Source organism: Oreochromis aureus, linkage group 3 (genome assembly GCF_013358895.1).
Source record: "Oreochromis aureus strain Israel breed Guangdong linkage group 3, ZZ_aureus, whole genome shotgun sequence".
NCBI classification, from domain to species: domain Eukaryota; kingdom Metazoa; phylum Chordata; class Actinopteri; order Cichliformes; family Cichlidae; genus Oreochromis; species Oreochromis aureus.
The window spans coordinates 70,203,742-70,217,981 of record NC_052944.1 but is presented as its reverse complement, the minus strand read 5'-3'; the positions used below and the strand labels follow the sequence as shown (position 1 = coordinate 70,217,981).

General features: G+C 43.6%; 1 protein-coding gene across 5 annotated transcripts in view; it reads right to left on the bottom strand.

Annotated features, from left to right (window-relative positions):
* Nucleotides 1-14,240, bottom strand: part of LOC120437455 (NACHT, LRR and PYD domains-containing protein 12-like) — a 28,498-nt gene that overhangs the window by 7,810 nt on the left and 6,448 nt on the right. For 2 of the 5 annotated variants that reach the window (XM_039608045.1, XM_039608047.1), the window contains exons 4-7: nt 13,778-14,019; nt 11,881-13,669; nt 9,845-10,018; nt 5,164-5,361 (exon numbers count right to left, since the gene is read on the bottom strand). In XM_039608045.1, the coding sequence (XP_039463979.1) occupies nt 5,164-5,361; nt 9,845-10,018; nt 11,881-13,669; nt 13,778-14,019 (2,403 nt within the window). Of the gene's footprint in view, nt 1-2,946; nt 3,124-3,266; nt 3,465-5,163; nt 5,362-9,844; nt 10,019-11,880; nt 13,670-13,777; nt 14,020-14,240 lie in introns of those variants that run through there. The other 3 variants (XM_039608046.1, XM_039608043.1, XM_039608044.1) reach the window with 3 other exon arrangements.

The following is a 14,240-nucleotide window of genomic DNA, read 5'->3' as shown; positions in this document are numbered from 1 at the left end:
ATATGTAGGTGACGATAAACACATTTTGAATCAAAGCCGGGGAACTTTGGTAGCACAGAAACAAGTGGTTATTCTTTGTGACTATATGGATCACTCATATTACCATTATTTTACCCAAAGGCACCAAATTAATACTCAAAAAAGCTGCAGCAATACACACAAATATAAACAGTACTTGGTGACAACTTTGCTTTTAGCCGTTAACCCTCTGGTGTCCAGGGTATAATTGGCCGTTTTCGACTACTTTTGATTTGGCCTCTAAAAACTGTTTATCTTGCCAATCTATTATTTACTCATTTTGACATAATGTGACAGCACAATTTATCTAAATTCAGACAAAATTTAAAATACAAGTAGAAAGTGATATTTTTGACTGTAAAAACCACAAACATGTTTAATGAATTATTTTCATAACTTGAAATGCAAATAGAAATTGGACATTTTTAAAAAAATATGAACAAGTTTTGCAAACAACAAAGTTATATGGTACTATTTACCTAAAAATGCAGCCAAGGCTCAGACGTTTTTTATATAACCATTAAAAACTATTTACAGAACAATCAGCTGTGCTGCATCAAATAAGAAGGCACACAAATTATTTATACAACTCCAAAAAACAGTTTGTGTCCACTATAACACAGATGAGAACAGCACAGGGATAAACCTGCAGGTCTGACAGCAGGTGTGTCACTCAGCGTTTACACAGCAATCTGCCTTTGGTGGCTTTTTTGCAGCAACTGTGACGTTCACTAGTAGAACTGACACACAAAACAAAACGAGTACACTACACACTAACTACTCAAGACAACACACTAACTTGAGACTCCAAACAAAAAAACAAAACAAAAAAACCCCAAAACAAACATCGGTTTTACGTGACCTATCAACACAATTTAAAAACTGGTATATAGTTTGAAGTCCGCACATTCGACCCAAGTTGAAATGGTGACTCTGGGTCCGTCGACCCCAGAGGGTTAATCAGAAAGCCTTAAGCTAGCTAGTTATGTATCGGGCTAATGTTTAAAGCTTTCACTTGAGTAAATTAACTCATATTACTGCTAAGTAATGTTAGCTAAGTTCACAGCATATTCCGTAATAGCGCTGCCATACTGCATCACACTCAGTGCATTTCAATCATTTCTCCAGCGAGTTTGATAGCTAGCAAAATAATAATCATAATTTTAAAAAAAATAGCATGTGTAACGTACGCGTACTGGAAAATTATTTACTAGCACTCACCTATCATGCAACCAGAGAGCGCAAACTCCGCCATTGTTGTTTTCCATCATTAAAAACATTAAAAGCATTAAAACAGCAACCTACAGGTATGTTAGCGCACTCATCCCCGACTGTCCGAGGGAGGGGCGGGGTCACATATTGAAACAGACGCAAGGCAGCCCAGGCGGGGAAATTTTGCTTTTGCTTTTTGCAACTCATTTTATTTCTCTATCTGATAAGAAAACTATTCAATCAGATAGCTATTTATTCTGAATGAAATACAGTTACATTTTCAAGCACTTTTAAGCACCACATCTGAAATTCAAGCACTTTTCAAACCTTGAAAAGAGGACATTAGAATTCAAGCAGGATTTCAAGCACCCGTACGAACCCTGAATAAAAGCAGAGATGGAACGATGCCACTTTTTATGTCCGACATCGATATGAATCTCATATACTCGATTTTATAATCAAACTTTTTTTTAATATCTTGCTGCATTTTGTATAAGTTCATACTCAAGTTTTAAAAATCTAAACACTAAAGCTGTTCTGTTATACCCGTTTGCAAAAACACACTGCCCCAAAACATCAGACTTTACTGAACTTTGTATTTAAAGTAATATTCAAAAAGTCATTTAAATGCAGTTTTATCCAGCTTTCAAAAACTCTTTGGTTGTGAGTAAAAGTGCAACATCAGCACAAAATAATGTTTCTATTGAACAACTAAAACAAACAGGTTGTAGAATGGAGCGTTTTATACTCACAGCTGAACAGAAAGAACATCCAGAGTGGAAAGCAGTGCAAATAAATGCAAACAGGCTTCATGACACTCATGTTTAAACAGGATGGATGTCAGTGTGAGCTGTTTCTATCACATTTAACCTCACAATCAATTTGTTTCATTTCTATACAAACGTCAGTGTTTCTCATTGTTTTGCTTTGAACCATGAAACTGTTTAACAACACAGTTTGTTTCAAAGTCAAACTTGAGTCTGTCCATCGTTCGGTCAGACTTAGCAATGACAGCACACAGAGTCTGAGCTCCATATATCGGCTGTTAAGCTTAACGTAGGAATGCTTTACCAAGATTCACAGATGAACTTACACACTAGCTTTACTTCTCTGGGATAGCTTGCTCGGAGAGGCCGCTTTGGCAGCACGTAGCGAGGCTCCAGATGCTTTCAGTGTGAAGTAACTCCACACTGCCAACATCTGGCACACCACAGCCGCTCTGTCATGTGACACGTACTGCTCCCACGTGCTGAGGTCACTACCCTGGTTACACCATGTCGCAGGTTTGTGAGGTGCTTTGGTGATATTTAATGGATCAGATTACAGTTTTTATTTCTCCCTGATATCCGATCCAGTAATTTAGGTCAGGATCAGACCGATACTGTACATCTGATCGGTCCATCCCTAAATCAAACCTCTGTAACTTTGCTTCACTTCAGCAGCATCAGCTCATGTTCACATGTTGATTCATGGTTTTCTTCAGTTTTTGATCGACTGCAGAAGATTTTGAAGGTTATCTGCTATAAAAAGCCAGAAGAGGAAAATCTGCTTCATGTGTTTCTGTTTGATCCTCAGTGACTTTGACACAAAGGCCTCTGCTGTGATGATCACACCTCTGATCAAGTCTCACAGTGTCACAACTGATAAATGATCAGAGTTAGAAGATTTCTGACTGTCTGCTGTGTGCCGTGACCTTTGACCTGCTAAAGACAGTCAGCTGTGGATTATTCATTGTTGTGTCTGATACTTAGAACCATGAGGAAGAAGCTACACAGTTAATCAGGGTCCACTCTCTCTGAATCAGGAAAGGTGGGCAGGCCACGTGTGGGCCGTGGGCCATACGTTGAGTATCACTGTTTGAAATGTGAACATTGTTCTGCTGCAGTCAATGGACTAAACCAGAGAAGAAGAAAACAGACTTTACCATGAAGATCCTCAGTGTGGATCAGTATAATATCAGCCTGATGTCTGCAGTTTAGTGTCAGCACAACTTTCACATCATATTCATCTCAGCACAACTAAAACATGTGACTGACCTCAGAGTTTCAAGTTCACATCCTGGACTCTCCAGGAAACCACACAGATGCTTCACTCCTGAATCCTGCAGCTTGTTGTTAGTCGACCACCGGCAGGAGTCACTACTCAGGTTCAGCTGTCTCAGATGGGAGGGGTTGGACTTCAGCGCTGCTGCCAGATAATCACAGCTGATCTCTGACAAACCACAGTTCACTAATCTGTATAAAGAATGAAAGATGTAAGTTTATTAGACAAAGTGTGAGCTTGAAATCATTCAGTGTTTCATCATCTGTTCAGAGCTGAAGAAGGTTCAGAATGTAGAAGTTTAGAAAATGGAAACTCCAAACAGCTGAAGCCAACAGGAAGCAGCTTCAAACAAACACAACAAGAGAAAAAACTCTGAATGTTTCACATTAAAGTCGTACATTTCAAACAAGAGTATTTTAAAGACAGCGTCACTGATGATCATCTTCTGCTCCGTAAAAATAAATGGAAGCTCTAAAGGGCTCAGTCTTTATCTCCAATAAACAAAGCTGATCATGGAGACCCACCAGGTCAGCTGATTTATGGACAGCACGAGCATCTTTAACTAAGTGTGAGAGGTGAGCAGTCTTTGGAAGCCTTTACTGCCTGATAGTGATGTTTAAACTCAGAGCAGGATTTGGATCATTATTTTCCTTTTCTTCTATTATTATGTTTAGCTTCTGCTTCACAGATAATCACTGAGATGTTTCCCACTGTTGGACAAACTTTCACAGTTTCTTCATAAAGGAGATCTCCTGTGGAGTCCATCTGTGCACACACAGTACTACCAAACTCATCTCATACTGAACACACTTTGTAGGAATCATCAGTACTTTGACTGTTTCTCAGGTTAGCTTCAGGTTAGCCATTTAGCATTTCTCCAGTCTGAGTCACAGAGTGTCACATGACGTGACAGAAGCTGATTGGTCAGCTGCAGTGATGGTGGTGGAGCAGCATTAACGATGATGCTGTAGAACAACAGGAACACAGGATATCAGACTGTTAGTGGGTTTCATCATTCCTGCTGCACTGTTTGTCCTTCTTATTGAAGTGACCTGCTGAGAGCTCACACTGTTCTCTGCAGAAATGATGTCAGTCTGACTCGTCACATGTTTGGAGGCATGTTTGATGTTTGCTCTTCTGGAAACTCTCAGTATCAAATATGGAAGATGCAAAGGAGACACGCTTCAGTCTGTATGGACCTGTTTCTGTACCTGCCACCATCATTCTACATGTTTCTACATCAGCTTATCAAATCCTGTCGGCTGTTAAAGTCTTTATTTATTACTCTTCACCTGCTTCACTGTCACTGTGTGGGCGGAGCTCAGCTCCACCCACACAGTGACAGCTCCTCTCTGGAGCTAAACTTCTGCTTCATCTCCGCCTCTTTTCTCTTCTTCAGTGTTCTGCAGCCACGGAGCCTCACAGCCGTTAGCACACCCATACCTGACCAGCTAGCATTACCCAGCATGCCGTGCAGCAGTGTCAGTTTGTAAATGTGCAATAATTCCTGCTCCAAACTGTTTCACAGATTGCTGTGTGCCGTGACCTTTGACCTGCTAAAGAGAGTCAGCTGTGGATTATTCATTGTTGTGTCTGATACTTAGAACCATGAGGAAGAAGCTACACAGTTCATCAGGGTCCACTCTCTCTGAATTAGGAAAGGTGGGCAGGCCACGTGTGGGCCGCGGGCCATACGTTGAGTATCACTGTTTGAAATGTGAACATTGTTCTGCTGCAGTCAATGGACTAAACCAGAGAAGAAGAAAACAGACTTTACCATGAAGATCCTCAGTGTGGATCAGTATAATATCAGCCTGATGTCTGCAGTTTAGTGTCAGCACAACTTTCACATCATATTCATCTCAGCACAACTAAAACATGCTGACTGACCTCAGAGTTTCAAGTCCACATCCTGGACTCTCCAGGAAACCACACAGATGCTTCACTCCTGAATCCTGCAGGTTGTTCTTAATCCAATAATAGTAGGAGTCACTACTCAAGTCCAGCTCTCTCAGATGGGAGGGGTTGGACTTCAGCGCTGCTGCCAGATAATCACAGCTGATCTCTGACAAACGACAGTCCTTCAATCTGTATAAAGAATGAAAGATGTAAGTTTATTAGACAAAGTGTGAGCTTGAAATCATTCAGTGTTTCATCATCTGTTCAGAGCTGAAGAAGGTTCAGAATGTAGAAGTTTAGAAAATGGAAACTCCAAACAGCTGAAGCCAACAGGAAGCAGCTTCAAACAAACACAACAAGAGAAAAAACTCTGAATGTTTCACATTAAAGTCGTACATTTCAAACAAGAGTATTTTAAAGACAGCGTCACTGATGATCATCTTCTGCTCAGTAAAACTTTGGTCATTTCCTGTTTAGATGAGTTATGTTTGCTTGGGTAGTTGTTTGGTCCTGCTCCTCACATACAAGGTCTTAAATAATCAGGCCCCATCTTATCTTAATGACCTTGTAGTACCATATCACCCTATTAGAGCACTTCGCTGTCGCTCTGCAGGCCTACTTGCTGTTCCTAGAGTGTTTAAAAGTAGAATGGGAGGCAGAGCCTTCAGTTTTCAGGCCCCTCTTCTGTGGAACCAGCTTCCAGTTTGGATTCAGGAGACAGACACTATCTCTACTTTCAAGATTAGGCTTAAAACTTTCCTTTTTGCTAAAGCATATAGTTAGGGCTGGACCAGGTGACCCTGAGTCCTCCCTTAGTTATGCTGCAATAGACGTAGGCTGCCGGGGATTCCCATGATGCATTGAGTTTTTCCTTTCTGGTCACCTTTCTCACTCACTATGTGTTAATAGACCTCTCTGCATTGAATCATATCTGTTATTAATCTCTGTCTCTCTTCCACAGCATGTCTTTTATCCTGTCTTCCTTCTCTCACCCCAACCGGTCGCAGCAGATGGCCCCGCCCCTCCCTGAGCCTGGTTCTGCCGGAGGTTTCTTCCTGTTAAAAGGGAGTTTTTCCTTCCCACTGTCGCCAAAGTGCTTGCTCATAGGGGGTCATATGATATGATTGTTGGGCTTTTCTCTGTATTTATTATTGTAGGGTCTGCCTATAAAGTGCCTTGAGGCGACTGTTGTTGTGATTTAACACTGTATAAATCAAATTGAATTGAATTCTGTTAAATTATTGCAGAATGTCCATATTATATCCAAACAAAATAAAAGTGAACTATTTGGCACTGTCTCCAGCTTTCAGATCCACATAACATTAATGAACCGCCTATTCCACATCAGTGAACCGCATCCTGACAGCTGCAGCCAAGGTTCCCTACATTGCTTTGATCCCATGGTCCTCATCAGTCTCCCTTGTTAGAAATCTGTGGGGCACAGCGACTGGTGGAATGACGTCTGCAGCCATGGCATCTGAAGAGCTGACTTTTCGAATTAAGTCCTTGAATGGACCCAGAACAGATATCACCTTCTTCAGTTGTGTCCGCTGGTGAGCCATGAGCATATCAGGGAGTCCATATTCAGACATGAATATTTCCAGAGCCCGTTTCTTCCCAATCAATGACTATCCAGTGCCGTTACAGCGGGTCTGAACGTCTTGCTGGTGCCGCTTCGCAGATTGGTTGATATGTACTCGAGACGGGACCTCATGAACAACCAGCTGGAGAGTGTGAGCAGTACAAGGCAGGCTGGGCAGCTCAGCATCACTCATGGCATTAATCATATTTCTTGCGTTGTCCGGAGCACGACATCTTCAGTATATCCCAGGTCTGAAGCATGCTATCGAAAGCAGCTGCGATGGTTTGGCTTGTGTAAAGAGCCCTGAACGACTTTGCATGTAGTGTGACTTGATGACGAACAAACTCCTCATCAATCCACTGCGCCGTTAAACTGAGGAGTGACATCAGGGACACATTGCTTGTCCAAATGTCTGTACTGAAACTTAAGCCTGAAACTTCCTCCATGTGGTTATGCATGTTTTTTTTACTCTTCAAAAGGTTTTGGCATCATTATGTCCGTGATGTATGGGCGGCTGGGAATCTCATATCGCGGCTCGAGTATGCTGAGAAGACGGCGAAATCCTACGTTTTCCACGACCGACAGGGGCTGGTCATCCAGAGCGATAAGATGAGTCAGAGCCTCTGTTATTTTAACTGCTCGTGGATTTTCTCTTGACATTTTTCGTCACTTTTCCCAAACCTGAGTTAAAGTTGGCTGCTCTGGTTTTGCGTTAGCCTTAGTAAACTTGGTGTATTCCAGCACATGATGTGTTCTCAGATGTTTTATTAAATCGCTTGTATTGAACGATGTACTCTCCTATCTACCTGTCCCCTGTACAGGAGGGCATCCTCCACTCTGACATCCGCCCTGTATGCAAACTGTAGTGGGTACAACATGCCCAGGACCCACTACAGTTTGCATACAAGGCGGATGTCGAAGTGGAGGATGCCATCCTGTATCTCCTACAAAGAGCCCACTCACACCTGGACAAGGGAAAAGGCACAGTCAGGATCCTGTTTCTCGACTTTTCAAGTGACTTTAATACCATCCGGCCCTGTCTGCTTCAGGAAAAACTGAACAGGATGCAGGTGGACCCCTGACTGGTCGCTTGGATCTCCGACTACCTCACTGACAGACCACAGTATGTCAGGCTGAAGGACATCATGTCTGACACTGTGGTCAGCAGCACAGGAGCACCACAGGGAACTGTGCTGTCCCCTCTTCTCTTCACCCTGTACACCTCTGACTTCTGCTACAACTCTGAATTATGCCATATTCAGAAGTTTGCAGATGACACAGCCATCATGGGGTGTATCTGGGATGATCAGGAAGAGGAGTACAGAAGTCTGGTGAGGAACTTTGTCACATGGAGTCACACAATCCACCTGCAACTCAACACCTCAAAGACTAAGGAACTGGTTGTTGACTTCGGGAGGTCCAGAGCAGGTCCACTGCCGGTTCAGATAGAGGGAGAGGAGGTGGAGGTGGTCAACAAGTACAAGTACCTCGGGCTGTGGGTGGACAACAAACTGGACTGGTCATGCAACACAGAGCACCTGTATAAAAAAGCCCAAAGCCGACTGTACTTCCTCAGGAGGCTGAGGTCTTGTAACATCTGCAGGAAGCTCCTGAGGATGTTTTACCAGTCAGTGGTTGCTGGAGTACTTTTCTATGCTGTAGTGTGCTGGGGGAGCAGCACAGCAAAGAAGGACTCATCCAGGCTGGAGAAACTGATCAGGAAGGCTGGCTCTGTGGTCGGCATGAAGCTGGACACTCTGGTGTCAGTGGCAGAGAGAAGGACACTAAAAAAAACTGCTGGACATTATGGACAATGCTGGGCATCCTCTGCACACGGCCATAAACAACCAGAGGAGTCTATTCAGTGACAGGTTGATTCTCCCAAAGTCAAGAACCAGCAGACTTAAAAACTCCTTTGTCCCACACGCCAGCAAACTGTTTAACTCCTCTCTGGAGGGGAGAGGGAGGAGAAACAGGGGGACAGAGGGGGGAACAACTGAGCTGTAGTGCCTTTTCACTGTGCAATACTTTTTGTTAATATCCAACAGTGCAATAGACTTCAATACTTGAAATGTGCAATTCCCTTGTATTCTTATTCCTATTTATTCTATTTATCCCTTTTGTATACTCTGTATTTATATATGTCTCTGTATTTATATATGTGTGTATTTGGTATATTTCTGCTCACATTCTGTAACTTCTATCAGTGCTGTGCTATTGGAAACCGAATTTCCCAGAGGAACCCACCTGAGGGATTAATAAAGTTTTATCTAATCTAATCTAAAACCTTACCAGTACACAATTTGCACTCGGCCTTGCTTCTGTCATCTTCACATATTATGAAGTAAGTCCACACTGCCGACATTTTGCTTAGCGTAGCTACAGCAGCCTCCAGTTTGTTTGTTTTTTATCTGGAGCCGCCAGTCTCACTTGCCTAACCCTGTTCCTGTTCAGCGTGACATGTGCCCCCAGCGGCCAATCTAAAAAATTACAACTGAAATGACAAGCCACCCTCTGACTCATGAAATAAGTTGGTATCGGTTAACTTTTACAATTATGAGTACACACACATTTTACAGTATTGGCCCTGATAACTGATACCAGTATCGGTACATCCCTATTTATTAGCTTTGACATTCATGTCTTTCTTTTCTCTCTCTCTGTTTCTAAACAAGCTCAAAGTCTCTGCAGCCTGGTTTTATTTGCTATCATCAGATCTTCAACAGCCTCATTCACATTTCTCACACACTCTACAGCCTATTCAGTACTGACTTCATCTTCACTGACTGATGAAGCACAATATGAACCTGTGGAGGCTAAAAACTGTCCTGTCAAACATCTCCCCATCACCACTCCACTTCTGTCAGCCTTTAAACAAACCCTGCTCAAGTCTGTCACTTCTATTTGGAGCCAAGAGGAAAAACTGTTGTTTAGTCGTTTGGAAAGACACAACATTTCTGAAAGCACTCAAACTTCTTCACATTTGTCTTCAGACACATCCTGAACTATTAGGAACTAAAGAAAGTTTCAAAGATCAATCAAAGATCTGAAATATAGAAAAACAACAACAGCTGCAGTCAGTGAACTCACCTCAGAGTCTCCAGTCGACAGTTTGGACTCTCCAGTCCAGCACACAGAAGCTTCACACCTGAAACCTGCAGGTTGTTCTTACTCATGTCCAGCTCTGTCAGATGGGAGGGGTTGGACTTCAGGGCTGAGGCCACAACTTCATAGTGAGTCTCTGAGAGTCCACAGTTATACAATCTGTGATTATGGAAAATATAAAATGTGTTATTATAAAAGAAGAAAATCTGCATTATAAACACAGACTGAATGTACATGAAGACAAAACAGAGTGACGTCATAATCTGATGAACATCTGCTCTTCACATCTGTGCTTCAGCTCCTCTTACTGTGTTCAACATGACACAATGATTCAGTCTCTCTCAGACCTTCAGACTTTTAATGAGAATCTTTGTTTGGCTTTAATCTGCAGATGAGGGAGGAAGATGGCGTCACATTTAGGCTTCCATAATATCCACAGTCTGTCAGTGAGATCTGATCTAGAGTCAGAGTGAAGAAACACATTCGGACTGTTTCCTGTTTTGAATCCAGAACATTTTGAATGAGTTCAGCTCAGTGAAGAGTTCCAGCTGGAAAGATGATCTCTGTTTGCTACCTGCTGCTGTCAGGTACGACTGTTCACGTCCACACGCAGGAAAAACCTGCTGACTGTTACCAAACGCAGCAGAAATCTCACCACTGGACAATAATGATGAATGAACTCAGAGCTGCTGATATCAGATCTGATTTCAACTAAACACAGAAATGATTGGCTCATTTTAGCTTTCTGAGCCATTAGTCTGCAGGTTTATCACTAGTTGGCAGAAAAAGATTTGTTTTCCTGTTCTGGGCTTCAGTGTTTATGACTCCAGATCCAGGTGACAGCAAGTCAAAATGATGTTACCTGTCTGTGTCCAGCAGCAACCTGTGTTCACTTTGAATATTGTTATAAACAGACATGGATCAGTTTGTCTTTGGCAAAAAACACAGCAGTGAATTCCATCAGCAGAAAATAGGGACGACATTTCAGCAGCAACAACTAAACATTGAACAATCAGCTCTGTGATTAATGAGGACATGAAGTCAGACATTTGTCATTAGGAGCAGCAGCAGGAATGAGAGTGAATCCATGTGCTGCTGTGACATCAGCGTTAGCTCACATATTTGACACATGTTCAGTCCAGATGTCAGCAGTGTCTTCTCACTCAGTTTGTCCCACTGTTGGCAGTAAGAGGGCACAGCTGGTTCACCTCTGAGCCCTCACTCTGAACCACAGCACTGTCACTCAGGGACGTCAGTGCATCACACTAAACCAGAGTCTTCCTCAGCACCTTCATCCTCACTCACCATGTTTATGCCACTAAACTCTGTCTGTAGTTTGGTCTGTAGTCAGAGGAGAAGCTCAGACGGTGACTGCTCTGGATATTTGTCACTGTTTTTAACATTAGAGTTCACTTCACTACAAAGAAGCTCTTCACAGATTCTTATTTCTGTCTTCTCTCTAACAGGAGCATCTGAATGACCAACAACAGCAGCAGCAGATTTAAAATACTGCCCCCTAATGACACAACACAGGTACTACATGTAGATGTGAGTAAATGCCTGTATTTGTATAGCGCTTTACACGTTCAGTCATCCATCCATTCACACACTGGTGATGGCAGCTACATTGTAGCCACAGCCGCCCTGGGGCGCACTGACAGAGGCGAGGCTGCCGGACACTGGTGCCACCGGGCCCTCTGACCACCACCAGTAGGCAACGAGTGAAGTGTCTTGCCCAAGGACACAATGACCGAGACTGTCGGAGCCGGGGCTCGAACCGGCAACCTTCCAATTACAAGACGAACTGCCAACTCTTGAGCCATGATCGCCCCTGTTGTGAGTCTACAACACACAGCGTACGACTACCAATGCAGGATCACACACACTTCCTGATCAACAGAAAATATCATTTTATTTGAGAATCTCAAAATAATGAGAGTCGTTTAATACTGTGTATATCTGAAGAACTAAACTACTAATCTACACTAATTAATGATGTTAATGATCACATCTGGACTCACCGAGCCTTTCTGCAGTTCCTCACAGCTGCAGTCAGTCGACGTCGTCCCTCTGGTGATGTGTTGTACTTCTGCAGGTCAAACTCATCCAGAACCTCCTCTGACATCTGCAGCATGAAGGCCAGAGCTGAGCAGTGGATCTCAGAGAGTTTCTCTGATCTGTTCTCTGACTTCAGGAACTCTTGGATCTCCTGAAATAATGAGAGGTCGTTCATCTCCATCAGACAGTGGAAGATGTTGATGCTTCTCTCAGGAGAGATTTTATCACTGTTGATCTCCTTCAGGTTGTTGATGACTCTCTGGATGGTTTCTGGACTGTTCTCTGTCTGACCCAGCAGACTTCCTAAGAGTCTCTGGTTGGACTCCAGACAGAGGCCATGAAGGAAGCGAACAAACAGGTCCAGGAGGCCATTTTTACTCTGGATGGATTTCTTTATGATTAGCTTGAGAAAATCATCCAGAGACGACTTCTTGCATGTTGTTCCCAGGAAGTCCTTCAGCACCTTTGACTTCCTGTTGGTGAAACAGTGGAACATGTAGACTGCAGCCAGAAACTCCTGAATGCTCAGATGAACAAAGCAGTAAACTGGTTTCTGGAAGATCACACACTCTCTTTTGAAGATCTCTGTACAAACACCTGAGTACACTGAGGCCTCTGTGACATCCAGACCACACTGCTCCAAGTCTTCTTGGTAGAACAGGATGTTTCCTTTCTCCAGATGTTCAAACGCCAGCCTCCCCAGCTTCAGAAGAACTTCCCTGACAGCCTCCATCAGCTCCTGTGGACTCGTCTCATGTCCCTCATGGTACTTGTTCTTCTTCCTCTTTGTCTGAACCAGCAGGAAGTGTGAGTACATGTCAGTCAGGGTCTTGGGCAGCTCTGCTTTCTCCTCTGTAGTCAACATGTGCTCCAGAACTGTAGCAGTGATCCAGCAGAAGACTGGGATACTACACATGATGTGGAGGCTCCTGGATGTCTTCATGTGGGAGAGGATTCTGCTGGACAGCTCTTCATCACTGAATCTCCTCCTGAAGTACTCCTCCTTCTGGGCGTCAGTGAAGCCTCGTACTTCTGTTAGCCTGTCAACACATGTAGGAGGGATTCGACTGGCTGCTGCAGGTCGGGAAGTTATCCAGACGAGAGCCGAGGGAAGCAGATTCCCCTGGATGAGATTTGTCAGCAGCTCACTGACTGATGACTTCTGTGTGACATCAGACAAAAGCTTCATGTTGGTGAAATCCAATGAAAGTCTGCTTTCATCCAGGCCGTCAAAGATGAACAAAAGATTACACACAGTGAGCTGCTCTGCTGTGACGCTCTGTAATGTTGGATAGAAAACATGGATCAGCTCCAGGAGACTGTACTGCTCATCTCTGACCAAGTTCAGCTCCCTGAATGAAAGCAGAACCACCACACTGATGTGTTGGTTCTCCAAGCCCTCTGCCCAGTCCAGAGTGAACTTCTGCACTGAGAAGGTTTTTCCAACACCAGCCACGCCGTTGGTCAGAACCACTCTGATGGGTCTATGTTGGTCAGGGAAGGCTTTAAAGATGTCCTGACACCTGATTGGAGTGTCATGGAGGGCGTCCATCTTGGAAGCTGTCTCCAGCTGCCTCACCTCGTGTTGGATATGAACCTCTTCACTCTGTCCCTCTGTGATGTAGAGCTCAGTGTAGATCCTGTTGAGGAGGGTTCTACTTCCTGTTTCATCACTTCCTTCAGTCACACTTTCACATGTCCTCCTCAGACTGATCTTATGTTCATCTAAAACCTCCTGCAGACCAACATCTGCTGAAAGAAAGAAAAACAATGAGACTAAAGAGAAAGAAAACTCTTCAATGTCTGAACAACACAAGTTTTCAGAAATGAGTCCATCAGCAGACAGATGTTCAGCCTTACTTTGTACACAGCTGCTCTGACTGGCTGTCTGCAGTCCAACTCTGGTTCTGGATCTTTCTCCACACTGGGGACAGGAGGAGTCTGCTGATGAAGCAGACTGGTCCCAGTATGAGGAGATGCACTGTCTGCAGAACCAGTGTCCACAACTGGTAGGGACTGGATCCTTCAGGACGTCCTGACACAAAGCACAGCAGGACGGCTGCTCCTCCTCACAAACACCACTCCTCTTCCTCTTCCTCCCTCTGTGAACACATTTCTTTATCACTAAAATTATTGACTGTCAGTGACAAACATCCAGATTTGATGACACTGTGCAGAAGCTCTGATGGTCACAGAGAAAAGTCAAAGTGGAGAAACTTCTGTTTGAATTCAGAATCAGTGTTTCCTTTGCTGTTCCTGTCTTATTAAACACAGAGTGATCAGCCTACAAACTCCACAGTAAAAGCCTTCATCACAGAGCTGA